Source organism: Talpa europaea, assembly GCF_964194135.1.
Source record: "Talpa europaea genome assembly, chromosome: 9".
Lineage (NCBI taxonomy): Eukaryota > Metazoa > Chordata > Mammalia > Eulipotyphla > Talpidae > Talpa > Talpa europaea.
Genome location: NC_140076.1, coordinates 594,138 through 621,672, shown reverse-complemented (window position 1 = coordinate 621,672; position 27,535 = coordinate 594,138). Strand labels below are relative to the sequence as shown.

General features: G+C 73.4%; 1 protein-coding gene across 1 annotated transcript; it reads left to right on the top strand.

Moving 5' to 3' along the window:
- Window positions 1-1,535: 1,535 nt before the first annotated feature.
- MORN1 (MORN repeat containing 1) lies at window positions 1,536-20,433 on the top strand (the record flags this gene model as incomplete). The annotated part of the gene is made up of 15 exons (XM_084244041.1): window positions 1,536-1,692; window positions 2,368-2,439; window positions 3,186-3,284; window positions 3,558-3,668; window positions 4,158-4,248; window positions 4,604-4,691; window positions 6,495-6,591; window positions 7,723-7,833; window positions 11,001-11,124; window positions 11,215-11,405; window positions 16,465-16,650; window positions 16,696-16,967; window positions 17,894-17,981; window positions 19,897-20,054; window positions 20,143-20,433. The coding sequence occupies exons 1-15, from the start codon at window positions 1,617-1,619 to the stop codon at window positions 20,431-20,433; spliced, it is 2,055 nt and encodes a 684-aa protein (XP_084100167.1). The 5' UTR covers window positions 1,536-1,616.
- Between the last annotated feature and the right edge of the window lie 7,102 nt (window positions 20,434-27,535).

Genomic DNA, 27,535 nt, shown 5'->3' with positions numbered 1-27,535 from the left:
TCCCGAGCACTCTGGCGCCCGGACTGGGCAGGCAGGCGGGAGGCAGGCCCCAGGGCCTGGAGGGGAAAGTGTCCAGACCGCATCGCAGTGCTGGGATGGGCCAGCAGCCTCCGCGAGGTGTGCGGTGCAGAGCGCCAGGAGGCACGGGAGCCCCACACCTTCTGCTCCCAGGAGTGCAGCCGTGGCCCCTGGGGGTGCGTCCTTACCCCCTTGAAAGGGCTAAGTCAGAGTTCACCCGAGCCCAGCACGGCCACCTGCGCAGGCCGCAGAGGCGCCGTCGGTTGCAGCTCCTCCTCTCCCTTTACCACCAGGCCACTGTCACCTGCAGGCAGGCGAGGGGACACCAGGGAGCCCCTCTTCCGCCCTGCAGTAACCAAGTGACCGCTGACACCCCCTATGGCAACTAAGCACATGGAGACCCGCCTGTGATGGGCTCGCCAGCGACCCTGGACCACCAGACCGAGGCATCCTCCAGGCCAGGGGACGTGGGCAGCAGTCAGAGGGCCCAGCGTCTGGTCCGGGACACACCCGTGCGCGCGCCTGCAGCCCCCGGCCCCGGCCCTGGCCCTGTGAGGGCAGTTTGCGGGAGCTGGGTGGGCCCACGGCGCCCTCAAACATGGGGCCCTTCCTGGGTCAACGGGCACCCGCCTCTGAGCGCAATCCTCTCAGAGAGGCCCTGCCTGACGGCCCAGCTGACCACCCCCAAGACAGCCGTGCCGCCGGCCTCATCTCGCTGCCAACCACGGCCGACTCCTCCGGCCTCGCTAGCCCCCAGAACACGAGCTCCTCGAGGGGAGCCCGGTCGGCTGCCCCGCGGGACCTGCCGCCGAGCAGGGCCTGTCCCAGGGCGGCCGCCGGCACGTCGCCTGCTGGACGGTCCTCTGCGCTCGGCCACGAGGAAACGGCCAAAGCGAGACCAGCCAGCGCGCCCGCGGCCCCCGCGAGTCCCGGCGCCCCTCCCGCCCCGCGGCCCCCGGCGGCGCCCCCGCCGGGCCCGAGGCCGGCCCGACTGGGCAGCGAGCGCCGGGGGCCGGAGAGGCGCCCGCGCGGACACGGGGCCGCGGCCCGAGGACGCGCGAGGCCCGGCCCGCGAGCCGCGACACGGAAGGCCCCGGCCGGCCCCGCGCGCGGCGAGCGGACGTGTCCACCCCGGGGGGCGGCGGCCCGGCCCGCCCGCCCGCCCGCCCGCCCGCCCGCGCACCTGGTGGCTCCGCGGCGGCCGAGCGCGTCTCCCGAGGCCGCGGGAAGGGGGGCGCGGACAGGCGGCCGCGCCGGGCTCCGCGGGTCCGGGCAGCAGCGGCGAGCACTTCCGCTCCGTCCTGCGCGGCGCCGCCTCCGGCCTCAAGATGGCCGCCGGGGCGGGGCGCGGCCTCCAACCATTTCCGCTTCCGGGCGGGCGCCCAGGCCGTTGGCTGGGCCGTCCTGCCGGCGGAAGGGACGCGGCGGCGGAAACGTGTAGCGTCGCGCAGGCGCAGTTGCGTCCCTGGCGCCGGGCCTGCGCGGCTCCGCGCCAGAAATTGTGAACTCCCGGAACTAGGCCCGTGGCCACGCCCCCTAAACCCAGGAGCCAATGGAGGAGCGCTGGCTGGTTGCTAAGGGAAACCCTCAGCGGCAAGATGGCCGCCTCCGGCGAGGGGTGCCCGAGCCCCCGCCTGCCGCGCCGGGACCCGCCCGCCCGGCCGCCGCGGGACGGTAACGACGCGCGCCGGCCCCGGGGAGGCGGCCGTCCCGCGTCCGGCCTCCGTCGGGGCCCCGCCTGCCCCGCCGCGCATTTCCGCCCGCAGGGCTCGTTCCCCGGACCCCCGGCCTGCACCCCAGGAGCGCTCGGGGCCGCGACCGCGACGCCTCGGCCGTGCGGGGCGCAGAGACCGCGCGGAGGGAGCCCGCGCCGGCCGGCGTCAGGCGGCCCGAGAGGGGTTGAGGGGAGCGGTCCCCAAGTGAGAGGACGGGGCCGAGATGAGCCCGCGCCCGCTGCTCCCCGAGTTGTGCCTCAGGAGCGGGGTGGGGAGGGGCGGGGTGCTGCGGCCGCCGCGGTCACCCCGGGTCCCCGTGGGACAGGAGGCCCCCGAAGGCGCAGGACAGGGTGGCCGCTGTCCCGTGCCTGGCTAGTGGGGTCCAGCTCACATGTACGGGCCCTCCACCCCCTGCTCCCCCCGGGCCCCAGCCTGCCGGCCTGTCTCCGCACCCCGCGCCCGCACGACGCCGTGTGGGTGGCCAGCGGAGACAGCGAGCGGCAGCGGGGCCTGAGCTGGCTTCTGGGCGCAGCGTCCAGCACCCAGCGCTGGCTGCCTGACCCACCCGCCCCCACGCCGTCACCCTCCTGGCCCTGGGGCCCACGCCCACCTGTCTCCACCTGTGTCTCCTCAGGCTACGGCGCCTACACCTACCGCAACGCCTTCTTCCGCTACGAAGGGGAGTGGAAGGAAGGGAAGAAGCACGGTGAGAGGCGCCTGGGGCTCCCCCATCCCGGCCACCTCTGCCCGCGGACGCCCCTCGCTGGTGCTCTGACGCCAGAGGGACGCCTGCAAAGGAGGGGTGGCGGGGGGCAGCGCATGGCGCCCGCTGCCCCACGGTGGGGCGACGTGGCCAAGTGCCCTGGCCAGGCCGGTACCGCGTCCGAGCCGGAGCACCTGGCCCTGCGCGTTGCTGCGGTGTCTGCTCCAGCGCAGCCGTCTTTCTCTGCACAACACAAAGGCAGAAGCGGACAGAGACCACCTCTGCTCCAACGTCGCGGCCACCCGGCGAGCGGCCGGCCGGCCCACAGAGCCCCGCTCCTGCTGGCTGCCCTGCCCGCCGGCCGCAGCCTCGGCCGCTGTCCATGGACGCCGCCTCTGGGCGGTTCCTCCCATGAGCCCCCGCTGTGTCCGGCCCCCACTGTGTCCGCCCCTGCTGACCGGGGCTGTGGTTGCCCGGCGGGCAGGGCTCCCCTGTGGGAGATGTGTTCTTCAGGGTCTCCCCACCCCCGTCCTGTGCTGACAGAGGCGAGGCGTCCCCTTCAAACAGCTTGGGCACTGGGCCTCCTGCACCTCAGGACTGGAACCCCCCACACCGAGGCACGGCCCTGTGTCCCCCTCTGCATGCGCTCCAGGGCCTCTGGGCTCCTCTGCCTGGGAAGCGGCTGCCCGGTGGGCTGGGCCGATCCCCCGCCGTCGTGGGCCGGCCCCACGTCGCCATCTGCTTACCAGGTCGTGGGAAGCTGCTGTTCAAAGACGGAGGCTACTACGAGGGCGAGTTCCTGCGCGGGGAGATCACAGGAGAGGGCCGCCGGCACTGGGCCGCCTCAGGTTCGCCAGGCTGCGCCCCCCAGCCTGCCCCGCCTCCTGGGAGTGAAGATGCTCTAGCCAGAGTCACGCTGTCCCCCCTGAAGATATCGCAGCCCAGCGGCCCCGGGGCCCAGGCCGGCTAGCGGGGCTGTCCTCAGGGGCCGGCCCTCGGGGGAGGCTCACCCCGTGGGTCCCAGCCTGTGGGGCAGAGCCACAGAGAGGCCCGGTGAAGAGGGCCGGGGACGGCCAGCCCGCGGGACCCGGGGGCCAGCGCTCACCCTCACATCCCCCCAGGGGACACCTACTCTGGCCACTTCGTGTTGGGAGAGCCACAAGGACGCGGCGTCGTGACGTACGGCGCCGGGGGCCGCTACGAGGGCGAACTCTCCCACGGCGTCCGGGAAGGTTTGCCTCGCGAGCCTGCGCCGCACCGGGGGGCTGGGGGGGCCCCAGGGCTGGCTCTGGCGCCTGCACTGACACGAGGGCCTGAGCCGAGCTGGGGTCCCGGAGCCCCGCCCCGGCCGGGCAGGCCAGGAGGGAGGCCTCTGCCCCAGCAGGCTGCGCGGCCCCTCCCAGGGCTGGCGACAGCGCACGTGGACGCGCTGGCTCGGGGGTCAGGTGTGGCCGCCCCCGCCAGGGCGGTGATCCCCAGGCCCCACCGGTGCCCCTCCCAGAGACCCAGAAGCCCCGGTCCTGGTGGCCCCGCCAGGCCCCCACTCCACACTCCCGGGCGGGCGGGTGGCACCGCGGCCTTCGTCCAGAGGCCGGAGCGCAGCAAGGTGCGGCGGTGGCCTCCCTGCCGGCCGTGAGCAGCTCCCAGGGCGCCTGCCCAGCCCGGCCGGTGCGGCCCCAGCCCCACCCGCGGGCCCTGTGACACGGCTCTGGCGCCTGCAGGACAGGGCTGCCTGGTGGACCCGGCTGGACAGGTGTACCGGGGCTCCTTCCACAACAACCGGCGGCACGGCCACGGGAGCATGGCCTTCCGGTGAGGGGCCGCCCGGCGCCGGCGCTGGGCAGCTGGTTTGGGGCCAGGGCTGTAATGGTCCTCTAGCAAGTGAATTTGGGCCTAGGAAACCCCTCGTTCCCCGCCCCCCAATAAGATACCTGGTGCGTGGCGGCCAGCGGGGGGTGGGGGGTGCTGCCCTGGCCTGGCCGCCCCTGCCTGGCACCCGCCCTGCCCCTGCCGCGGGCCCTGCTGGCTGGGTCTGGAGGCAGGAGGCACACACCGGGTGCCACACGCCCGCGGGCCGGGCCATCTGCCACCCATTTTGGCCTCTGCGGGTCCGAGGGTGGGGCTGCGCCACCGCCACCCGGCCCCTGACGGCCGCCATCGTCCCCAGGAACGGCGACGCCTTCGCCGGCGAGTGGGTCCGGGACCAGCGTCAGGGCCACGGGGTGCTGTCCTGCGCGGACGGCTCCACCTACGAGGTACGGCCCAGGCCACGCTGTCGGGTCCAGCCCGCCAGGTCCTGGCCCTCTCCAGAGCTGCCCGAGGGCGGCCCCCTGCCGACGCGGCTCCCGCTCACGGGGAGGAAGTGCCGCTCCCCCCACGCCCCCTCCCCAGGCCAGGACACTGAGGGGCCCCCCAGGCCTCTCCCGCTGCGGGTCCTGCCGGCCCTGGCCCCTGCGTCCGCCAGGGGGCGCCCCAGCCCCACCAGCAGGGCTGTCCGGAGCTGCTGCCGCCTCAGGGCCCCTCCCCGCAGGCGGCGTCGGCCAGGCCCGCGGTGCACTCGCGTCTGGGGCGGGAGCCGTCCTGTGGGGCCGGGACCCTCACTGCGCCCGGCCGGCCTCCCGGGCGGGGGCCCCTCCCGGCCCTCCTTTCAAGACCTGCTGCTGCGGCAAATACGCACACAAGCCTCCCGGCCCGGCCGTCCCTCGGGGCCCTTTCGGGGTCCTCGGTCCACTCACCTGCTGTGACCCCCACCCGTCCCCGGAACCTTCTTCCCCAGCTGAAACTGCCCGTGGAGCCCGCCCTCCCGCCCCGCCTTCCTGTCCTGCTGGAGACGGCCTCGCTGGCGAGCGTCAGGCTGGGGGCGCCCTAGCCTGGCAGGTCCAGTGGCCGCCCTCGGGCTCCTTGGGGGACGTCATGTCCATGTGCCGCTCGCCTCTGGTGACCGGGTGGCTCCAGCTTTGGACACGGAGCGCAGCCCCTGCTTGTCCTTGGGCCCGTGGACGTGGGACCCGTGGGACCCTGTGTGGGGTGAGGGCCCGGTCCTGCCTCCCTCCCTGCCAGGGCTCCGTGAAGCACCGTCCTCGAGGGCATGCGCACCCTCCTGCCACCCGAGGCCCCTGCGCCCGGCCCCCAGGGCTCGCAACCGCCTTGAGCCTGGCCACGGGGCCTTCCGCGACCCCCGAGCGCCCACTCAGCCTCCGGCCCCTATTCCCTGAGGAGGGGGCGTCTGGGCGTGGCCTGCACTGAGCTCGGGGCCTGCGGACCCGGCCCGGCCCCGGCAGAGCACCCTCGGGGAGCCGTGCGCTTCCACACCCAGCAGACAGGATGTGGCTGGGGTGCAGGCGGGTGGTGGTCCAGGGAGCGGTGGGGGGGCACAGTCTGGGGTGATGCGGTTGGGGGTGCGGAGGGGATGCAGTCTGGGGAACATGGTCTGGGGGTGAAGACGGGACACAGTCTGGGGTGAAGGAGCTGCCCCGGCCCCTCCCGCTGGGCGCAAGGCCCCACAGCACCACCCGTGGCTGTGCGGGCCTTGGGTGCCCCGCTTGGCTCTCGGGTGGGGGCTGCTGTCGGTGCCTGCGTCCACAGGGGTGCCGGCCCTTGTGCCCCTCGCCTGCCAGCCTGGCCGCCCTCGCCTTCCCGAGAGTCTGCAGGGTGGCCGTCCTGCCCCGCGCCAGGGAGGAGCCCGGGGCCTTGCCGACCCTCGCCTGGCGGGAGGGCTCACGGCCACACGTGCTCTGCCCGGCCCCGACGGCTTCCGCGAGCACGGTCCTGCCCTGCACGCTGCTCTTGGCCCTGCCGAGCGCTCGGGAGGGCAGGCTGGGCCGGGAGGGGCGGCTGCCGGGGGGCTCCCCAGCCCGCTGAGAGGGACACCCCGGAGTTGGTTTTGTCTGCGCCCTTGTCCCCAGACTCCCGCCTGCGAAGGGGCTGAGGGGGCGCCTGCTGTGAAGCAGACTGGCCGCAGCCCAGCAAAGCCGGCTCTCCCCGCGGGGCAGCCTGGGCACCCCAGCCCGCTGCAGCCAGGGGCTCCCAGAGGTGCGCTGACCGCACGCTCTCTGCAGGGACAGTGGCACAGCGACGTCTTCAGCGGGCAGGGCCGCCTGGCCCACTGCTCCGGGGCCACCTACCACGGCCTGTGGATCAACGGGCACCCGGCGGGTAGGTGTCCCCGGCGGCTTGGGAGGGCCTCCCGGGGCTGCCCCGCGGGCCCGGCGGTGCAGAGGTGGGGACCCGGCGGCTGGGGCAGGGCGAGGTGGGCCTGAAACCGCCCCTTCGAGAAGAAGCGCTGTCCATGCCGAGTCCGAAGGGCCCAAGTGGCCCAGCTGTGCCCAGGACACCCCAGCCCCGGTTTCCCCACCTGGGGGCACCCCTAGCAGGCTGAGCAGGCTGGTGTCGGCCCCGGTGGCATCTGCCCAGCAGGCCTCTCACTCTGCTCTTGGAGTGTCCACAGGGGCCCGGGGCCTTCGGGAGTATCGCCTGGGGCGCCACCCCTGGGCGTCAGGGCCATCTCCCCACTCTCCAGACAAGGGTGCCCCCGGGGTCAGTCTGATGGGGACAGGGTCCCTTGCCAACCTCTCCAAGGGGCACAGGCCGCAGCACTGTGGGCACCTGCTCAGGGGGGCTGGCCCTGGTGCGGAGGGGTGGGGGGATCCTGGTCAGGAGCTGAGCCCGGTGCCCCTTCCTCGGGGGAGTCCCTCAGGGTCTCCAGGGCCCTTCCAGCCCCCCAGCCGGGCCGGGGCTGAGGCCACACAGAACAGCTCAGTGACTGCACCAAGGCGCCCGGCCCAGCCCCAAAGCGGGTCTGGATCCCTGGGTGCGGACAGGCTGGCAGGTGCCCTGGCTCCCACAGCTTTCTCGAGCTGCCCCCTGAGGGGTGCTGGGCAGCCCCCCAGAGCAGATTGAGCTGCTCCAGTGCACAAAGGCACCGGCCCGGGGGCCCTGCTGGGTCCACCCCAGCAGTGCCCCCTGGCAGTGAGGCTGGGGGCTGGCCCTGCCGGGAGGTCAGTCCAGGGGCCACCACGTCCAGCCCACACGACGCTGAGTCAGAAGCAGGAGTGTGGGGCCACATGAGGCTGGCCGTTGTGTGGCTGCGGTGCCGGGGGTGGGCACTGGGTCTGGACGGCTACTCCTCGAGCCTTCTCCTGCCCGACCTGAACGCCTCAGCCCGCGTGGGGGGCAAGGGGGATGGGCAGGGGGTGAACAGGGGTACGGGCGGGAGCGGGGGGGCACGGAGGAGGGCCCTAATCCGGCCAGGGTGTGGCCCCTAAGGCCCTGCTCTGACTCCCCCAGCACAGGCCACGAGGATCTCGATTTTGGGTCCCGAGGTGATGGATGTGGCCGCAGGGTCCCCGTTCACGGTGCGCGTCCAGCTGCAGCAGGACGATGGGGCGGTGGCCGAGGGTAAGTGTCCAGGCAGGACATTGGTGTGGGCATCTCCGGAGGGCCCGCAGCCCAGGCACCTGCGCAGACCACGTCGGGCTGTGCCTGCCGCAGCGGGGAGGGGGCGGCCCTGCGGGTCCACCTGCGGGCACCTGGCGTGGGCGCCATGTGGGGCCCGCGCTGAGAGGGCCGCAGCCGGCACCCTCCTAGGCAGAGGACAAGGCTCGGTCAGCGGGCTGTGTCCCACCTCCGCGTGGCAGAGGAGGGCATGGCCGGCGTGGGCGCTGGAGTGATGCCCGAGTCCCGCCCCAGCAGCGCGCAGGCCTGGCGCAGGCGGGAGCCAACCCCGCCCCCCTTGCGGGCACCTGTGCAGGGTACGCGGCGTGTCCCCACTTTCTGGCACGGCCAGCCGCCCCCGGCCCGCCCACAGTGGCGCTGGAGGCCCGCTTGCCCCGCCGGCCAGCAAGTCCGCAGCTGCGGTGAGGGCCTCCGAGCGGAGCCCCCGTGGGAGCTGGGTCACGTCTCAGCTTCCAGGGAGACCGCCAAGCGCCTCGCGAAGCGACGGCCACGCCCCGGCCCCGCGGCCACCCCACAGCCACCCCCACCGCCAGCTCGCACCCCAGGGAAGCGCGTGGCCCCTTCCCCTTGTCCCCCCCGTGAGCTGAGAGCTCTCGGGCACTGCCCACTGCTTCCCGCCACCCCCTGGGCTCCCCAACCCCGCGTGGCCGCTGTGCCTGGAGGCTCGAGGCTCCCCCTCGCCAGGTGCAGGGCCTCCCCCGAGCCCCAGCCGTGGGTCTCCGGGGTCCTCCCGTGCCTGCCCCCAACCACCCTCGGCTCTCCCCGAGCAGGCCCTGCGTCCTTCCCGCGCTGGCCAGCCGCTGGCGCTTCACTGGCTCTCGCGCCGACCCACAGCCCCCTCGCCACGGCGTGTTAAGGGCCGTTTGCTCATTTGGTCTTTCTCGTTTCGGATGGAATCGTTTGGCCTCGTTTCAGCAACTGTGAGGCCACAGCTGCCACCTGCAGTGACCTTCCATCCTTGACCTTTGACCCGGCGGCCCGGCGCGTCCGCCCTGCCGGTGTCCTGAGGATGCCATAGGATCGGGCTCGAGCGGTGGCGGCTTCCGGCTTCCTGCCCCCGGCCGCCCGCCCGCCCCGCGCCTCCCCTGCGCCCTGCTGTGCCGGCGCCCGGCTCTCCGGGGCTGCCTCACCCCCTCCCCTGGGCCTGCCCGTCTGCCATCCTCTGCGCTCGCCCGCAGCCCCGAGACCCGCGCGGAGTGCCCTGGGGGTGCAGAGGGCGGCCAGGTGGCCAGCAGGCTTATCAGGCCGGTCCCCACGAAGGAGTCCACGTCCAGCCCCAGGCAACTGCCCAAACTTTGGTGTGTCTGTTGGTGGCCGCGTGGGCCTCGGTTTCCTCCTAGTCATGTCTTTGCCACGTCTGGCCTTGGGGGGTGACCCTAGCCTCAGAGGTGGGGGTCCCCCTCCTCGGTTTGTTATAGGGCAAGGAGAGGGGCGCCCCAGACCCCACAAACCTGCCTGTTTTAAACAGGTTCTGTCATCCGCCCCATCAACACAAAACAAGTGAGACTTTAATGAAAAGGAACTTTAGGGCCTCCCCGGGGGCGCAGGCGGTTGAGCGCCGCGCTGTGGAGCTGTCCGCAGCCTCTGCAGCGCCGGTTCGATGCCTGGCCGGCCAGGGAGCGACCCACATGGCGCGGCGGACCCCTCCCGTCTCCCCGCGGCTCCCCTCAGCAGTGGGTTTCCTCAGTCTGCCTGCTCTGCTCCCCGCTCTGTCTCTGGTGGATCCTCTCACCCTCCCGCGCCTCTGGCCTGCGCCCCGGCTCTTGTGTAAGTAAAATAAAATTAAAGAAAAAAGAAAAGAGCAAAATTAACATCAAGATAAAACCCGCCATGGTCCCCTCCCCACGGGTCTCACCCACATCTGTGTCACCCCGTCCACGACCCAAAGGCAGGCGCAGTGTCTCCCCGTGTCTCTCGGCTCCATGCGCCTCCCCCAGGGCGCCTTCTGGCTCCTTCCTGCTCCTTCCTTCCTCAGTCTCCTCGGCAGCCTCTTCCCTCCCTGCCCAGCTCCACCCTCCCTTGGGTGGGCAGGGAACCTGGCACCTCCCCCTCTCCTGGGGACCCCCGTTACAGGTTTCCTGGGAGACAGCAGGGGCGGGGCGTCCCTAACCTCCAAGTCCCGGCCTCTGTAGATGGCGGCGGCCCAGGCGCCCCGTCTCGGCCTGGCGGGCAGCTGGAGCCCCGGGACTGCTTGTCCCCGTCTCAGCTCCGGACCCTCTTGTCCTGACATCGCCCCGGAGCGCGGGGCCGCCCCTCAGGGCCCGCGCTGGCGGACGGGGTCTTCTCCGCTTTCCTCCTGACCAGTCTGGCTGGGGGTGATCGATGTCACTGGTAAACCGCCAGCTCTGTCTCGCCGATGCCTCCATGTTCCCGTTCACGGGTTCCGACGTTGTTCTTATTGTGTCCTTGCTTCTTACTTTGGAGTCATTTTCTATCCATTTTCTAACTTCTTTTCTTTTTTCTTTGTGTAGAAAAATTGGGGTGCGGGCCCAGCTGCGGGGGTGAGAGGACGCGCCAGAGACAGAGCGGGGAGCAGAACAGGCGGATCCGCTGAGATCCACGGCCAGGGGAGCAGCGGGCGGCAGGAGGGGTCTGCTCGCCACGCGGGCGGCTCCCGGCTGGGGACGGACTCGCGCCGCAGAGGCCGCGGACAGCTTCCCGGGGCTGAGCTTAACCCCTTGCGCCCGCGGGGAGGCCCTCGCCTGGGTCTCCACCTCTGGAAGGTGGACTTCGTTCTCCTTCCTGCTGTGTCTCTAGCAGCTTGTGAGCTTGGCCCCGGCTCCGGGGACAGCCTCGACCACACGGGCGTCCGCGGGCCTCGCGGCTCCTCCCGGGCGCGGCCCCTGCTCCGCTCACACGTGGGGTTGGGTCTCCGGGCCGTGCCGGGCCCAGGCCGCCTCCCACACACAGCAGACTCGCGCTCGAGTGTGGTTCCGGGCCAATGTGTCGCCAGCGGGGACACAGCGGCGGGAGGTGTCGGGCATCGGGGTGGCTCAGCCAGGCCAGGACAGAGTGAGAGCCCGGCTGGCCGGTGCCCGGGAGCCGCCTGCTGGGCTGCAGACCTGCACCCCAGGGTCCTGAGCCTGAGGGCTCGCGTGTGTCTTCCCCAGGCGAGAGCGGGCGTGTCCTGCAGATCTCGGCGGGCGTGAGGCGCGTGCAGCTCCGGGACCACTCGGAGGTCAGCTTCTTCAGAGTGGACGGGGACCGCCGGGAGCCGGCCCTGCAGACACCGTTGTGAGTGGTGGGCGCTGGCCCCCCGCAGGGCGACCCTCGTGCGGGGCCACCGGGCAGCGGGGGGTCTGGAGTGAGCCCTCTCCCCCCCAGCTCCCTGCTGTCCTCCGGAGCCCGGGCGCCTGGTGACCGCGTGCCCCCTCTTGGCAGTGGGTTTGAGTGCATCGCCTACCCCCTGTTGAACCCCAAGTCTGGGGGGCCAGAAAGAGCCCACTCGCCTCCCAAGGACATCCCGGAGATGGGCCCTTCGTGTGGCCATGGGCCCCCCTCCGGCAGCCTGCCTGGTGAGTGGGGGTGGCGGCAGAGCCGCTGTGCGGGGTGCCCCATGGCCAGGGGGCAGGCCAAGGCACCACCGGGAATGCAGGTCGTGGGCACCTCCTGGCCGGGGGGCTCGGCTGTGCTGGGTCTGCTGGGGCGGGCTCAGCCCACAGGCGGCAAAGCTCCTGGAGCGACTGTCTCCGGCCACAGGGGCCCCGCCTCCGCGCCTGGGCCTGGGGCGCAGGGTCCTCGCTGCCCACCACTCCCTGCCCAGTGGGCACCCCACTGTGCTCGGCCCTCAGGCCTCCAGGGAGAGTGGCCGCAGCCTGCAGACACAGCCATGCACACGGCCACTCCCACACGGAACAGCGTTGGGGGGCAGGTGGGGGGCCTGGGCCCGGGTCACCTCAGTTCCAGGCGCCGTTTCATTCTGCACCAGCCCGGCAGCCCCGGGTCTCACCCCAGGACGCTCAGGTCTCTGCCCACCCTGGCCCTCGGAGGCCTCAGGCCGCTCGCCTCTGGCCATGAGGGTCACACCAGCACCGAGTGCCTCCCTCCTGGGGAGATGCCAGGAGCAGCACCCCCGGGACTCGCAGGCCTGGCGCTGTGCAGGCAGCATGGGTGGCTCTGCCAGCGGGCGGAGGAGGGGCCCCTCCGCACCACCGCCTCAGGCCACGCCCCGGCTGCAGGGCCTGCTGGGCCCGCCAGACTGCGGGGCCCTCCTGTGTGAGCACCCCCTCGCCTCCTTCCAGAGAGCAGGCCCATCTCCATCTCACCCTCCCGGCCTGGGGCCAGGGAGGGAGACTGGGGTGAAGCTGCTGGTCCTGTTAGGCAGGGAGTGCGGCTGGCAAGGGGTCTCCAGCCCTCCGGCACCCGGAGCTGCAGGCCCAGGGGTGGGAGCTGACACAGGGCTCTCCCCAGCGCGCGGGGTGCCTCTGGCTGAGCGGCACAGGACACCGGCCGGTCCCTGTAGAGGTGGGCGCTCGGGGCAGGTGCCCAACGCGCGGGCGCTGGCGGCCGCCGGCTCAGCTCCAAGCCACGGAGCTCTCGGGCGCGGCGGGGGCACGTGGCCCCGGGTGCCCTTCCAGCCCGGTCCCGCACCCGCAGCGCCCCTGGTTCTGACCTCAGGCTCTCAGCGCCCAGTGCCCAGCTGCCCCGCTGCGGCAGGCAGGAGACCACCTGCCCCGGACAGCCTGAAGGCGCAGGACTCCCAAAGCACAGCCGACCTCCTGTCTTACATTTGAAAGCAATTATCCCTGTTCCGGCGTGTTCTGGACATGCGTGGGGGGGGCGTCCCCAACCACAGGGCTGCCGGGTGCAGGCGCCCCTCCCCCGCACGCAGACCCCAGTGAGCGCAGGTCGGAGCCTGGACGCCTGACTGCTCGCCGGGCACACGGGCCCCGCGCGCCCCTCCAGGGCTCCCCGGGACTCAGCCTGCACCCAGGCCCACGCCCTCCTCCCACCCACACCCCAAAGTTGGCTCCCACCTGCAGAGGGCCAAGGGCAGGGGCTCTGGGCGGGGGCAGCGTCCACAGGACCGCACCTGGCCGCGTGGGACGCGAGCGCCTCTCCCCAGCGCCTCTCCCCGAGCTCCTCAGCTCTCCAAGCACTTGCGCCGCGGGGAAGAAGGTCCTAGGGGCGCTGCTGGGCAGTCTAGGCAGATTCTGGTGAAACCACACCCCAGGTTTCAGCCGCGAAGCACATCGATTTTATGTTCCAGGCCTTTAGTGTTTCCCCCTTAGCCTCTGCGCCCCGCCGCTGCAGCGCTCAGGCCTCTGGGACCCCGCCTGGCCCCCACCCCCGGCCGCTGACGGAGGCCTGGTGGCTGCTGGGCACCGCTGCTGGCTGGGCAGCAGGCACACCACCCGAAGTGGACGCAGCCACCGCACACAAGCCTCCTGGGCCCTTCCGGAGGGCCCGCGCGCGGCCTGCCGCTTGGGGAGCGAAGGGCCTTGCGCACCACGGCGGGGCCTGCGGAGCCTGCCGGGGCCTGCGACTGACCCGCGGCGCCAGCGAACGTGCGGGACTCTGGGGGCTCCACGGCCCCCACGTCCTGGAGGGAGGCGAGGGCGTGCCCAGGGGTGGGGCCTTGTCTGAGGGGACCAGCGGGGTCACCGCCCGCATCTGGGGGGCAGCAGGGAGAGCTCTGTGGGGCAGAAAGGGCAGCAGTGTGGGGGGAGGCACAGCTGACCTTGGAGGGGCCCCGGAGAGGGGTCGAGGAGGCGGTGCTGCCCGCAGGCCCCTGGGAGACAGGCGCTCACCAGGGCACTCAGGGGCTCCCGTGGGCGCCTCCAGACCTGGGCCAGTTCCGTAGCTGGCACCAGGGCGTGCGGAGGAGAGTCCCTGCGGCGGCCCTGGATGGTACATGTGTGTCTGCATGTGCACATGCATGTATCAACTGCACGTGTGGGTGGGACATTGTGAGCATGTGTGTGTGCAGGTTGGTGTGTGCGCGTGTGCAGGCTGGTGTGTGTGTGTGCAGGCTGGTGTGTGTGTGTGCAGGCTGGTGCGTGCACACTGGTGTGTGCGTGTGTGCAGGCTGGTGTGTGCAGGTTGGTGTGTGTGTGCAGGCTGGTGTGTGCAGGCTGGTGTGTGCACACTGGTGTGTGCGTGTGTGCAGGCTGGTGTGCATGTGTGCAGGCTGGTGTGTGCACACTGGTGTGTGCGTGTGTGCAGGCTGGTGTGTGCACACTGGTGTGTGCGTGTGTGCAGGCTGGTGTGTGTGCAGGTTGGTGTGCGTGTGTGCAGGCTGGTGTGTGCACACTGGTGTGTGCGTGTGTGCAGGCTGGTGTGTGCACACTGGTGTGTGCGTGTGTGCAGGCTGGTGTGTGTGCAGGTTGGTGTGCGTGTGTGCAGGCTGGTGTGTGCACGCTGGTGGGCACGAGTGCAGGCTGCATGTGCAGACAAGAGTCAGGATTCTGGGCAGAGGGCGGAGCCTCAGTCTAGATGCCCCCTCACCCGTTCCTGCCGGCACCCCCTCTGGGCCACCCAAGACTCCGGCAGCAGAGGGCTCAGCAGGGGGTGACTGGACGGAGGGCAGCGGGTGGACACGAGGCCTCACCCAGTGTGCCGGGCAGCTGGATACAGGCTGGGGGGCCCGCTGCCCGGTCATGGGGCCCCCGGGCCGTGGGCTCACTGCCTAGAGGCGCTGCCGGGGCGCTGCGCCCCTCCCCTCCGATGTCTTGGCTAATTGATTCTGGCCCTAAAGACTAACACCGCGTGTCTGGTCACCTCCAGACGACACAGCTGTCCCCTTGGGGCCATTCCACGTCACTCTTTCCCTCCCCCAGTGAAGAGCGCGCTTGCCTGTGGCTGCCCTCCCCGCGGCGCCGGCCGCTCGCTCCCCCGCGTCCTACACAGGTGACTGGGGAGGCTAATGGAGCCGCCAGAACGTGACTAACGGGCGCTCCCCGAGGAGGGCGGGCTGCCGCGGCCCCTCCTGGGACGGCGCGGTGACCTTTACCAGGCGGATAGAGCGGTCACCGTGGTCATTAAAATCGACAGAGAGGCCCCAGAGGTGAGTCCCAGCTGGCAGACGCCCCGTCGTCCGGCTGCGCGGCCTGGGGCTCGGCGCTGCGGAGGCGAGGGCTCCCGGCCCAGATCTGGGGAGCTGCGTCCCCCAGGTGCCCCACTGCAGTGGAGGGGGGCCCCGGCGGGGGCAGGAGAGCCCCAACTCGTGGCGACTCCCTGGACGTCCCTCAGCAGAAACCAGGTCGTGGTTCTGCCAGGGCCGGAGCTGCCTTTCTGCTCAGCCGTCGGGCCTCACGGAGCGCGGCTCAGCGCCGGAGCAGGGCAGGGAGGAGCCTCCGAAGGGCGTCGAGGGCAGGCGCGGGGCAGGGGCAAGGCGGGGGGGCGGCGTCTGGCAGGAGTGGGGCTCATCTGGGAAAGTGGGGCGGAAGAGCCCGGCTGGGCACAGGGCAGAGGCGGGAGGAGCAACCGGAGGCAGGGACCCGCGGGCCTGTCGGGACGCCACAGTGCAGGGCACACGCAAGCCGGGCCCAGAGCACGGGCAGCCAGGAAGGCCCGTCCACCCTGGAGGTCCCCCTGGGTGCAAGCGCACCCGAATCCAGAAGCACTGCCGGCTGCGCAGCCTCTAGCTGGGGCCCATTGCGGGGTCTCCCCCCGCAGCCTGCAGGGCGTCTGGTCCCTCTGCCTCCGCCCCTTGGGCAAAGGAGAGGGAGGTCCTGCCGGGCGGCTCCTGGCGGTCTGGAGCCCGCATCTGCCCGCGGCACGGCGAGGGCTGGCGCGGTGGTCAGCAGGCGGCCCCGCACCGCCCCTCCGCTTCTCTCTCCGGCGCCCACGCAGCAACCCCACTCCCGGGCCACCTCGGGGCTGCGCCCCCAGGGCTCCGGGCCCCAAGGCGGGGCTGCCCGGCGTCCCCCTCCTGTCACTCTCCGACAGGGGCCCCGGCTGGCTCGGTGGCCTCGCGGGGCCTTTAGGGGCCTCTGTCGAGCAGACGCGCACGGACGCGCGGCCGCAGCAGGCCCGAGCCCGCAGAATGGAGACAAGGTCAGCCGGGGGCGTCGGTCACTGCGCAGGCGCGCGGGCCTCGGCCACAGGGGCCAGCGAGGGGGTGTCCTTGCGGGAGGAGCCCTCCTGTCACAGGCGCCACAGCGACAGCGCCTCCGGGGGCTCCCCCACCCTGGAATCTGGGAGGGGGTGAATGGCCGAGCCCAGGCCCCTTGGGCTCTGGAACAGGCCCCCAGGGCGCCCTGCAGGCTGGTGGGAGGGGGCCCAGCTGGGGGTGGCCCACCCCTCAGGCTTCCCCACGGCCCTCCTGCTGGACGGAGCGGGCAGGGCCTGGGCAGAAGGCGGGGCCCAGCCCCAGGCCGCGAGTCCAGAGGTGTGCGTGTGTGCGTGGGCCTGGGGTGCCCGACACCCTGACAGCACCCTCCAGGCTGAGCACAGACTTCTGAGTGGATGGGGGTGTGGGGGATGGGGGCAGGGGTCCACGTTGGGGAGCCCAGTTCTGTCCCCCACGGGCACCACACTGGCGTGGCCGTGCCTGCCCTCACCGCCGCTCTGTGGTCCACTGGCCCCGTGGGCCCTTGGGGGCCAGCACGTGGGAAGCCATCGCCTCTGCAGGCCTGGCCAGGTGGGGACCCTCCGACCCCAAGAGCGGTCTGCAGGCCCACGTGGTGGACCCCGCCGGCCGGGTGCGGCGACGCCGGCATTGCCCGGTCAGCACGGGACCGCCCCCCGCCGCCACCACTGTCCAGGAGGAGATGCCCCGGGCAGCAGGGCAGGAGCCGCGGCCCCGAGCCCACTCCGGTCTTGCCGGGTGAGGCTCAGAGGCCGCCCTCCCTCCCTCTCCAGCCGGCGCACAGGAGGCCCGCTGGCCCGAGGCCCGGCGGCGGGTGCAGCAGGGCCGCGCGCAGTTTGAGGACGTCCGCCTCGGCCCCCCTCCGCCCGGGCACCACGCGGTGCTGTTCCTCCCCGAGGTAGGGACGCGACGGCCCCACACCGGCCCACGGGCCGCCGCCCGCCGCTCTGACCCTCCTCCCTCCCACCCCCCAGACGCCATGCGAGGGGGCCAGGGGACCTGCGAGGACGACGCCTCCTGCGCGGGACCCGCCCGCGGGCAGCAGGTAGGGCGGCGGCGGCGGTGTTCGGGCCTCTCTGTGCGGCCGTGGGGCTGCCGGGGGAGTGTGGCCTGCGACGGGGGAGGCCGCGCCTGCTCAGAGGGGCCGGCAGGTGTCACCCCGGCTTGTCCCCACCGCTCCCTGCAGGGGACCGCAGCGGCCAGGCGGCGTGGGAACCGCCCCACGGGTGGGCTCCTGTGCCTCGAGGGCGGGGCCTCTTCTCGCGGGCCGGGCCCACACCGCGGGCGGCAGAGGCCACTGGCCTGAGGGCTGCACCTCCAGCCTGGCAGGGTGAGGCCCCGGTGCACGCCCAGCCCGGCGGGTGCAGCTCCCCTACGGTGGTGTGGGGGAGCCCTGGCTTGGCATCGTCTCCAGCTCATCTCACTGTCCGAGCCAGGTGGCGGGGCGTGTGGGGGAGGGTCCCCCCACATAGTAGGGGCCATCACTGGCCAACAGGCAGAAGAGGACCCCACAGCCCAAGGAGCAGACCTGGAGGGCAGCCGGCCTAACTAGAGGAGTTCTAGCTAGACTTCCTGGGGGCTCCCTGGGCATGCCGCGGGCCTGGGCCTCCCAGAGTGGCCAGTGTGTCCACCTGCCCCTCTACTGGGCGAGACTGTGAGGTGCCCGAGCGTGAGCACCCAGGGTGGGGCGCAGAACCCCAGAGACGACTCCGCGGCCCCTGACCCAGCCTGAGGGCCCTGCGCTGGCGAGCACCCCGCGCCGGGCCGGCTCGAGGCACGTGGCCATGGCCGCGCACAGGGCAGAGGCCTGCGGGCACAGGCCCGGCAGGAGAGCGGGCGCGGCCGGGGCTGCTGCCAGCAACCTGTGCGGTCGTGGCCGGTGCCAGGACGCCCGGGGACCGGCCGTGGGGGTGGCCGCAGCCGCTGACCCGCCGTGGCTCGCCGCGCGGCCGGGCACCCCTCTCCGGCCAGGGCCTCTCCGCGGCTCCCTCGGGAGTGAAACGCGAAACCCGCCTGCGCGCGGGGCAGACGCAGACCGAAGACGGTGGCAAGGCCCTGGGTGAGCCAGAGCCCCCCCCCGGCCCCCCGCCGCTGCGGCTCCCCGGCGTGTGCGGCGAGGGAGCCCCCAGCCCCGGGCGCCGCCCCAGAGAGCGGGAGGGCCGGGCCGCTCACGTCCCGCGCCCCTTGCTGCGGGGCTTCTGGTCGTTCAGAGCAGCCCTCGCGTCTGCGCTGGGGCCCGTGCGGGGGGCAGGCTGCTGGCCGCGGGCGGGCGCGGGGCGGGCAGAGCGGCTGGGGCAGCGGAGCTTCCGAATATGGATGCCCTGGAGGGACGCGGTCAGCCCCGCGCGGGCGAGCAGGGCGCGGGCAGGCCTGGCTGCCCACTCCCGGGCACTTGCAGGCTCCGCCACGGGGACACGCCCCTCCTCGCCAGGGCGCCACAGCCCGGAGACCCCGTCGCTGACCCGGGACTCCCCAGGACGCGCAGGCAGGACCTGAGTGAGGGCCGCTGTCAGCAGGGCTTGGCGCGGACCCCAGGGCGCCCCACCACCGTCCTGCCCCCTGGGGGGCCTGCGCCCAGCACCGCCCGCGGGGCACTCCCTCCTCAGCGCCTTCCTGACCGGCTCCGGAGGTCTCTGTCCTCCAGAGTCTTTGCTGCTGCGCTTGGCGGGGCGAGCGCCCCCCGCCCAGGCTCGGCCCCCGATGTGCCCGCGCCCCCAGCGGCCTGGGGCCTGTGCGGCGCCCTGCACTGACCGTGGTCCCGAGGGCGGGCGCAGGGCTGGGCACAGCGACCCGAGGGGTGGGGCTCGGGCCCACAAGGCAGGGCGCTGGGTCAGCCGGGCCCAGCTGTCGGGGGACCCCAGGGCTCCAGGCCGGCCTTCTCTCCCCACAGGCCTGGCCAGGCGGCCACGGCGGAGCCTGCGGCAGCTGCGTTCCCAGGTAGCCGGGGCCCACGGCGGGGCGGGGCGGGGCGGGGCAGGGCAGGGCAGGGCGTGCAGGGCGAGGGTGGGGGCATGGGGAGGGGTGGGGGAGGGTGCTGGGAGCACTGCCGGCCAAGGCCCTGCGCGGCCAGGGTGTCAGGAAGGCGGGCCCGGGTGCCAGGCAGGCCCCAGTCCACCTTGGACTGGCCTGGCGGTCACTCCCAGTGGCAGCCACACACTGGCCGCCGGCGGCCCACAGGGCTGGTGCTGCCCGCAAGGTCCTGAGACCCTCGGGTGTGGGGTCCAGGGCCTGCCCTGCGCGGGCCGGGGGACCTCTGAGGACACTGACCAGCCCTGGGCCGTCCACCCCAGCCGGGCGGGCGCTGGGTGCTCTCCGCGGCCAGCACGCGCCCCCCACAGGGAGCTTTTCCACGCTCGGTGCCAGCCCTGGAGGGCAGGGCGGTCTCCGTGGCAACCTCATTTTGTTATTTCTTATTTGCTGTTTTATGGTTTCTCCAACTTTGAAACTCTCCAGACAGTCCCAGACGCAGAGAGGAGAGCTTCTCCTCTGGCCCCCGGCCCTGGCCCCGGCCCCCCGCCCCCCAGGCCCCCGGCCCCGCCCGCAGCCGCTGGGGTGGGGCATCAGAACAAACGACCCCCACACCGAGCCTTAATTATTTTTAAAAACATTTGAGAGGGAAAGAATTTTTTCTCCGAAGAAGAGACGCATTTTCAAGCGTCCCTGCGCTCGGCCAGGCGGCCTCAGCGGGTTCTGCCCTGGGGCTGGGGTCCTGAGGGTGGGGGGGGCTCCCCCATCCCACTTCTTGCTGGCCACGCGGCCCTGCAGCAGGGAAGCCCGGCGCCCCGGGGCGCAGAGGAAGGTCCTGCCAGGAGGGGTGGGAGGGGCACCTGGGAGGCCGGGCATGGGCTGGGGGCGCTGGCCAAGGGGGGAGGGGACACGGGCGCAAGTTGGGGGCAACAGCAGGGGCTGCGGGGGGCGCGGTGGGGGGGCGCAGGCTGCGGGGGGGGGCGCACCAGCCAGCCTGTCTCCCGCAGGGGAGTACGTCCTCGTGGTCCGGGAGGTCACCAGCCCGCCGTTCCTGGGCCACAGGCTGCCCGATGCCTTCAAGCGCCTTCGGGTCTCCCGCCCGGGGCCCGGCCAGCAGCCTCCTGTCCCGGCGGGGGGCCCCGGGGCGTCCAGCGAGGACCAGCCGGCCCTGGGAGCCTCTGCCTCAGACACCCTGGGGGCCCGCCGGGGAGGACAGGCCTCCGTTGTCCACCAGCCTGAGCGTTGTCCCCCAGCTGCGGCTGAATAAAACACCCGGCGAGCCTGCTGGAGCCTCCGCCCGCGCACCTCAGACCCTGTCCCCAGCAGGTGGCCGAGGCCTCGCTCAGCAGGGAGCTGGGCTCACGGGGCTCGTGGGCGCCAAGGCCATCCCGCTGAGCAGGGCTGCCGGCCTGCTGGCCGGGCCTCCACACCCGCCCCAAGGGGACAGACTCCCAAGGAGGAGCCCCGAGGAGGGGCGGGTGGCCAGTGCCCAGAAACGGGGACCTTCAGGTCCCGCCGGCTTCCGGCTCTTAGAGCTGCCCTGAATGGCGCCCGCAGACGCCCTGCAAGGCCAGGGGTGCCGCAGGGAGGTTCTGGGGGTGGGAAGGGTCGAGGGAGGTGTGGACGGATGAATGAAAAGCGGCCGGGGAGGACGCTTGCGGGGGGTGAGAGGGACCTGGAAGAAGTAAGCGAAGCCTGGGCGCGCGGGCAGGGGCAGGGCGGGCATGGATGGGCGGGGCGGGGCCCGCCGGGCCTCGGGGCCCCCCGTCGCCGTGTTCCTGCTCGGAAGGCAGGCAGGGGCGAGGGGTCCGGCCCCCACATCAGAGCGATCCGGGCAGGGGCCCCTCAGCCTGACGCCCTTCTCGCCTGCTCCGAGCTCCCGACGCGGCGGCTGAGCTGGCGAGGGCTGGCGGGGGTCGCCCTGGAGGTCGCCGTCTCCCTGCCGGGAGCCGCGGGGCGGCTGCAAGCACAGAATCCGGGAGGGCCGGGGCAGGCCGGGCGGGCCAGGCCCCCACTGTGGACGCCTGGGAGGCGGGCTGTGGCTGGGTCCCCCATGGGCCACACCAGCCCAGCGGCCAGGCCCAGCAGAACCCCCGGAGGCCCGTCCTCTGCCCCCCGGGCTGGTCCTGCCCCAGGTGTGGAGGCTGCTTGGAGGGGGCAGCCACGCCCTCTGGGGGCTCGGGCCCCTGGGGTGGGCAAATGAGCAGCAGCACAAACAAGGGCAGAGGCAAAGGCACAGGCTCCTGCTCAGACCCTGGGACGGTGGGTGAGCTGAGTGCCCCCAGCGCCCTCAAGTGCCCCCTGGCACCCCAAGCGCCCCAGGCACCCCCAGCGCCCCCGAGACTGCAGGCATCGCCGGGCAGCTCTCAAGATAAAACCCAATGGAGGCAACGCTGGCTTCTGGCAGCACCGGGAGCAGTGGCCTGTCTTGGGGTCACCCCTCGGTACCGAGAGCCCAGGGAGGAAGGTCAGAGCCACGTCCCAGCCCCCCACGCCCAGACTGGGCACCCTTAGTGCTGGGGGGGCGGGGGTCCACTGGGGGTCCAGGGGGAGCCCCTAGGCGGACCCCTGCAGCCCCAGATGGGGAGGCCCCCACTCCAGAGCCATCACCACCCCCATGCGGGCACCGGCCCAGGCCAGAGAGGCTCCAGGGTGGGGCCTCAGCCCTTTGGCCAGTGGCCGGGCTGCAGCCACCTCTGGCCGGGGACCCTGGGCCCTTCTCCGAGGGAGGCAGTTCTAGGGTCTCGTGGGTCCCCAAGCCGCCACCCCTGCTGGGGGGCCCGCCCGAGGCTGCACCCAGCCCCGCACCCAACTGCAGCCAGAGCCTCCTCCCGGGCCTCAGGTGCCCTCGACCCACCCGTGACCTCTGAGCAACAGGGGGCACCTGCCGCTCCAGACCCCACTTCGCTCACCAGGCCTGATGGGGCGGAGAGGTCCTCACACCTGGCAGGCCCGGTGGGCACGAGAGCCAGAGACGCACAGAGGCGGGGGAGCTGGGGAGACAAAACAAAAAGCGGAGGAGGGACACCGAGGGCGCGGTTGGGGGCACCCGCCCGCTGCCCTGGCACAGCAGCCCCTCGCAGCCTCAGCCCCTGCCGCCGGCGCGGGCAGCCCGGTGGGCGGCGAGCCCAGCGGCCGAGCCCCTCCCCAGGCGGGCGTCCTGGAGGCCCAGACGCTGCTGGGGTGGCCCGAGGTGCCTGGGGACCCTGGGTGCGGGAGGTGGTTTGGGGTGGAGGTGGGGTGGGGTGGGGTGGGCCCCCCCTGGCGACACCCCTGCTCGCAGACAAAACGCCGCCCCTGGTGGAGGGCGAGCCCCGAAGGGGCCGGGCCCGGGGACAGGCAGGGTCTCCAAGGAGCGGGCGGGCGGCTGCGCTGGCCCCTTGCGGCCCGGCTCGGCCAAGCTAACCCCGGGGGCGAGGGACCCCCCACCCACCCCACCTGCAGCCCCGGGCGCCCTGGCAGGGAGAGGGGGCGTGAACGGGCCGCCCCGGCGCTCCCCCAGCCCCGAGCCGGCCCCTGGCAGCAGGCCCGGGCGGGGGGCAGGCCCGGGAGGACCCCCGGGCAGGACCTGGTGCGCTCGCGGGGGGCTGGAGAAGCCGGGGTGGGGGGGCAGGCAGGGCCCCGAGCGTCGGCTCCAGGGGGTGCGGGGAGCAGGTCGCGGCACCCTCCAAGGCAGGCACCCCCTGCAGGCAGGGGCCTGGGGGCCGAGGGCGCCCCCGGGCGATGCGCCCTGCCCGGCGGGACCCGGGACAAGCCCTGGCCCCCGACCTGCGCGGGCCGGAGAGGCCTCCGGGCCAGGGGCGGGTCCCCCACCCACCTGGCATAGAGGGAGGTCGCACCCCACAAGATGAAGCGCCCCAGCAGGTTGGGCGGGAGCCCGGGGCGGCCCGCGGGGCCCCCGCCCCTCCCGCGCTGCAGTTCCCGCCTCCGCCGCGGGGGGCGCCCGGGCGCCGGGCCGCGGACACGTCAGCGGGGGGGGGGGGCGGGGGGGGCGGGGGGGCCTCGGGCTCCGGCCGCGCCCCGCGACGAGGACGGTCGGGCCCCGGCGCCGTCGGGGTCGGGGCCGCGGCCACAGGGGCCGAGGGAAGGCGGGCGCGGGCGGCGCCGGCCGAGGCGGGGGGTGGCGGCGCGCCCCGGGGGGTCGAGGGGGGACCCCCGCCCGCGCCCCGCCCCGGCCCGGCCCGGCCCGGCGGCGCCGGGGCCGCGGGGTGGAAGGAAGTGGGGTGCTAGGCCCGGCCCAGAAGTGGGCGGGGCTGCGGGGAGCGCCGCCGCCTCCCCGCGCGGCCCCGAGGGCGCGCCCCGCCCGCCCCCGCCGCGCCCCGCCCCCTCCACCCCGCCCCGCCCCCGCCCGCCCCCGCCGCGCCCCGCCCCCTCCACCCCGCCCCGCCCCCTCCACCCCGCCGCGCCCCGCCCGCCCCCGCCGCGCCCCGCCCCCTCCACCCCGCCCCGCCCCCGCCCGCCCCCGCCGCGCCCCCTCCACCCCGCCCCCGCCCGCCCCCGCCCGCCCCCTCCACCCCGCCCCGCCCCCGCCCGCCCCGCCCGCCCCCTCCACCCCGCCCCGCCCCCTCCACCCCGCCCCGCCCCCTCCACCCCGCCCCCGCCCGCCCCCGCCCGACCCCTCCACCCCGCCCCGCCCCCTCCACCCCGCCCCCGCCCCCGCCCGCCCCCGCCCGCCCCCCTCCACCCCGCCCCGCCCCCCCACCCCGGGGCGCGAGGCCCCGCCCGGAGCAGCCCGCGCGGCCGGTCTTGGGGAGCTGCGTGGCCTCGAGCAGCCTCCGCCCCGCGGGGTGTGGCCCCCACGTCCTCCGTCTGGACTCTGGACCGGCTGTCCCGGGCCGAGTGGAGGCCGTGGAGGGCGGCGCAGGGATTCGGGTTTACCCCAAAGCGGCTGGGGGGCGCCCGCACCGCCTGGGCACCCCGACCCCGACCCCGAGGGCGCGGCCTCCGGCTCCGCCGCGCTTGGGGGGCGGCTCTGCGCTGCCCGGCTGCGCCCCGTCCCCGGGCCTGGGGGCGCGCTCGCGGGCACCTGCAGGGCTGGGCAGGCCGGGCCGGGCTTGTGTCCCCGCAGCAGGGTCGCTTGCGCGAGCCCCTGCCCCGTGGGCGTGCGGGGAGGCCCCCCCCGCCCAGCCGCGGCCAGGCCCTCTCCACGCCCGGGCCGGCCGGGGCTTCTTTCTTAGAAGCAGGGCGTGGGGTGCAGGCGGCGTCCACCGGGTCAAGGAAGGCCCGGCAAGGGCAGGGCAGGTGGGGTTCTGCCCCACAGGCTCTCTGCCCTGTTCTTGCAGCGCCACGGCCAGTGCCCAGGGGTGAGGACGGCAGGAGCCCCTGGCCCTGGCCTGCTGGCTGCCTGGCCCTGCTGCCCCCCAGCTCAGGTCAGCCCATTGGCACCTGAGTGCGTCCACCCGCCAAGCACGTGGGCAGCTTCCTCCCCCAGCCCTGGGCACCCACCTGGGCGGCAGCTGGCCTCCAGCCAGGGGACCCTGTCCCCAGGGGCCGGGGGCGGGGTCCTGTCAGCTCTGACAGCCCCCCAAGGCCCCACCGGAGTCCTTCCTGCTAAGCAGAGAGGGCAGGCGGGGTCTGAGGCCTGTCCTGGTGGCCCACAGTGTGCCCCTCTGGCCAGCGCCCCAGGACACGGCTGGGCGGGAGCCTGAGGTGCCCAAGTGGCCAGGGGGTTGCCCTCCCAGACCCCATGCCGCCTCTGTCCATCCAGTGGACCTGCCGGGGGCGGTCCGCCAGCCACAACGCTCCCTGCCCTCGGGGCAGGGGCCTCTCTGTGGGCCTGGAGGCCGGACTGCAAGGCCTGCGCCTAGCCTGGCGCTGGTCTCAGCCAGGCCTCTTGGGGGCCACAGAGGGGCTGGGGGGTCAGGAGGAGGGGTGGGACACCCCAGCCCTCGTGTAACTTGGGTGTCCATGGCCTGACATGAACCCCCACCCAGGTCCCGCCCCCAGGGCTGCAGCAGGGGCTGGTGAGGGGCCTCCCTGCCTGCCCCTGGCTCCCAGGCCAGCTGGACTGGGGCCTGGTGGGGAGAGGGCCCCGGGCCCTGACCCAGGCACTCCCTACAGGGCGCCTGTCCCCAGAGGCTTCCGGAACAGGCCTCATGGCAGCAGGAGATGGGCAGGAGGCCCCCTGCCTGGCGGGGAAGGGCCGCGGGCAGCGCGGGGCAGTGGCTGAGCCCAGCCGGCCGGACACCTGTCTGGTCAGGACGCTCCAGAGCCGGCCGGGCTGGCCTCAGCTGCGGGTCCCCTCCACCCCCACCGAGGAGCCACCTGCTCCAGGCCGGGAGCCCTGGCCTCCGGGCCCCTGCCCTGGCACAGGCCTGGGCACAGATGGCCGCCCGCTCCAGGCCCGCGGGCGCACGTCACTGAGGTGGGGGCCGCGGGCGGGCAGCCAGCCTCAAAAGTTCCGTCCCCACCCCTCTCGCCTCCTGACGTGGGCAGGGCAGGCGGGGTTTCTGGGGAGGGTCCGGGAGCCCTGCAGGGCCCTGGTTTCACATCCTGCCTGGGCCTGACCAGCAGTCACCACCCTGCCCTTCCCGAGGACACAGACTCTCCTCCCCCAGTTCCCCACCTCCCTGCAGACAGTGGTCCCTAGGCCATGGAAGCGGCAGGACCCTGGCCTGGCCAGCAGGGGCCACTGGCCTAGGCCTCTCACCAAATCCCACCTGGCACAGGCCTGCTGCCTGGGCCTCCCTCACCCTGGATGGCAAGGCAGGGTGACCGGTGACAAGGGGTGACCTTGGGGCGGTGCAGGTGGGGGGCAGGGGCTGCAGAGCTGGCGGGCAGGGCCCTGTCATGCTGTGTGCGGGCGGCGGGGGCTGACCTGCGGCCACCCCAGCTGCTTCTCGAAGTGCCCGGCTTCCTCTTTCCAGGAGGGCGCGCCCGGCATCTGCTCCCGAGGTCAGGGATGGCTCTCAGCCTGTGGTCACCCCCGACCACAGGGTGGTGGGTGGGGGTGGGGCTAGACTGTGGCTCGGCAAATAACAGCCGGGTGGCAGACACCCCAAGAGGAAGACCAACTGGGGGTGTTTCCCGGGCCTTGAGTGGCTGTGGGGAAGTTCTCTGTCTGCCCCGAGTCAGGGGTACAGAGCTCACACCCAGAACTGAACCCCAAAGTGCAGCCAAGAGCCCGTGACAGCCCCAGGGACATCCCACCTGCCTGCCCCCCAGGACTGACAAGACAGCACCGGAGCGGCGTCCAGACCTGCTGTACGAGCCGAGCGGGAGGCACAGGCTGGCCAGCAGTCACGCCGCCGCCTGATGGGCTCTGGGGTGGCCACGAGCAACGTGTTCCTCTAGGCTCCCCTGTGGCCGCCCACTCGGAACACCCCGGATGGCAGGCGGGCAGCGGCTGAATGGGCGTCAGGCAGGGCCCCAATGCCAGGCAGAGGCTGCCCCTGCCATTGCTGGGTGGGGTGCGCCCGTAGTCTGCTCCACACCCAGGGGACTCGGAGGTCCCGGGGGCCAGTCGGGGACAAGGGGCTGCGCTTTGGGCTGGCTCACATTCACGTGGTCAGCCTCCCCTCCGACTTGCCCACAAATGGCCACCCCAGGCCGTGGCCAGCGGGCAGCTGCCAGGGGATGGGCTCTGGCCCAGGTGTGCCAGGGTCCCGGTGGGGCTGGCACGGCCCCTGGAAAAGGCGGGTAGGGAGGCGCCCCGTGCCCCCCAGGGGTGTGACCCTCCTGCCCAGTGTAGGCCCTGGGCACTGGCCACCTGCCCGGGACAGATCCCCTGGCTCCAGGGACAAGGGGCGCAGCTTGGTGGCCCGAGCCCTGTCCACAGGCCGCTGCCCGCAGCACCCACTTCCTCCCCGGGTCCTTCACGGCCCAGCGGCCACGGGGCGGGCAGAGGCGCAGGCACAGGTGAAACCAAGACGAGCCTTTTCCTTTTAAATCAGGCATTTATAAACAAGAAAGCATACATTAATTACATAAAAATAGTCTTCGAATAGTAGAGTGAGTCGTATCGTCGTTAGCAGCAGCGGCGGCGGGTCTCCTCCTCCGGGCGGGCGGCGGCTCTGCTGGGCGCCGGCGGGCGTGCTAGCTGCTCCGGGAGATGTGTTATTGCTGTTTTCCCTTCGGCGCCAACCTCCCCGCGGCACGGAAGGTGCCGAGCAGGGCCCGGCGGGACCCCCGGGCACACGGCCACCCCTCCCAGCGCGGGACTGGGCAGGCGGGGCTGCTGCTGGTGACCGCCACCCCGGGCCGCGCAGGGCGGGGGCAGGGCCTCTCCTCGGACAGGGGGCGCCCCGGACCAGGGGGCGGCAGGCGCCCTCAGACCCAGCGGCCCGGAGGCTCAGGCCACGTCCCCGCCGCCGGCCCCACGGCTCCCTTGAAGAAATGACTGAGAAATACGATTCTGGAAAACGAGGAGCGCGGCCGAGCCCAAGGCGGGAACGATGCCCGGCCACGGGCCGCGGACGCCAAGCCGGCGCACACAGACCGGGTAACTGCAAAAAAAGCAAAAAAAAACAAAACAAAACAAAAAAAAAAACAAAAAAACAAAAAAAAAACCCAACCCAAGGCTGCCCACGACGTCCCTTTTCCATTGCACTTTAAAGGGGGCTGAGCAGGCCCCAGGGCGCCCCGCAGGGACCGCGGGCCTCAAGGGGGGTCAGCCCCGGGTGGGGACGGAGGCCGCCCCCGTCTGCT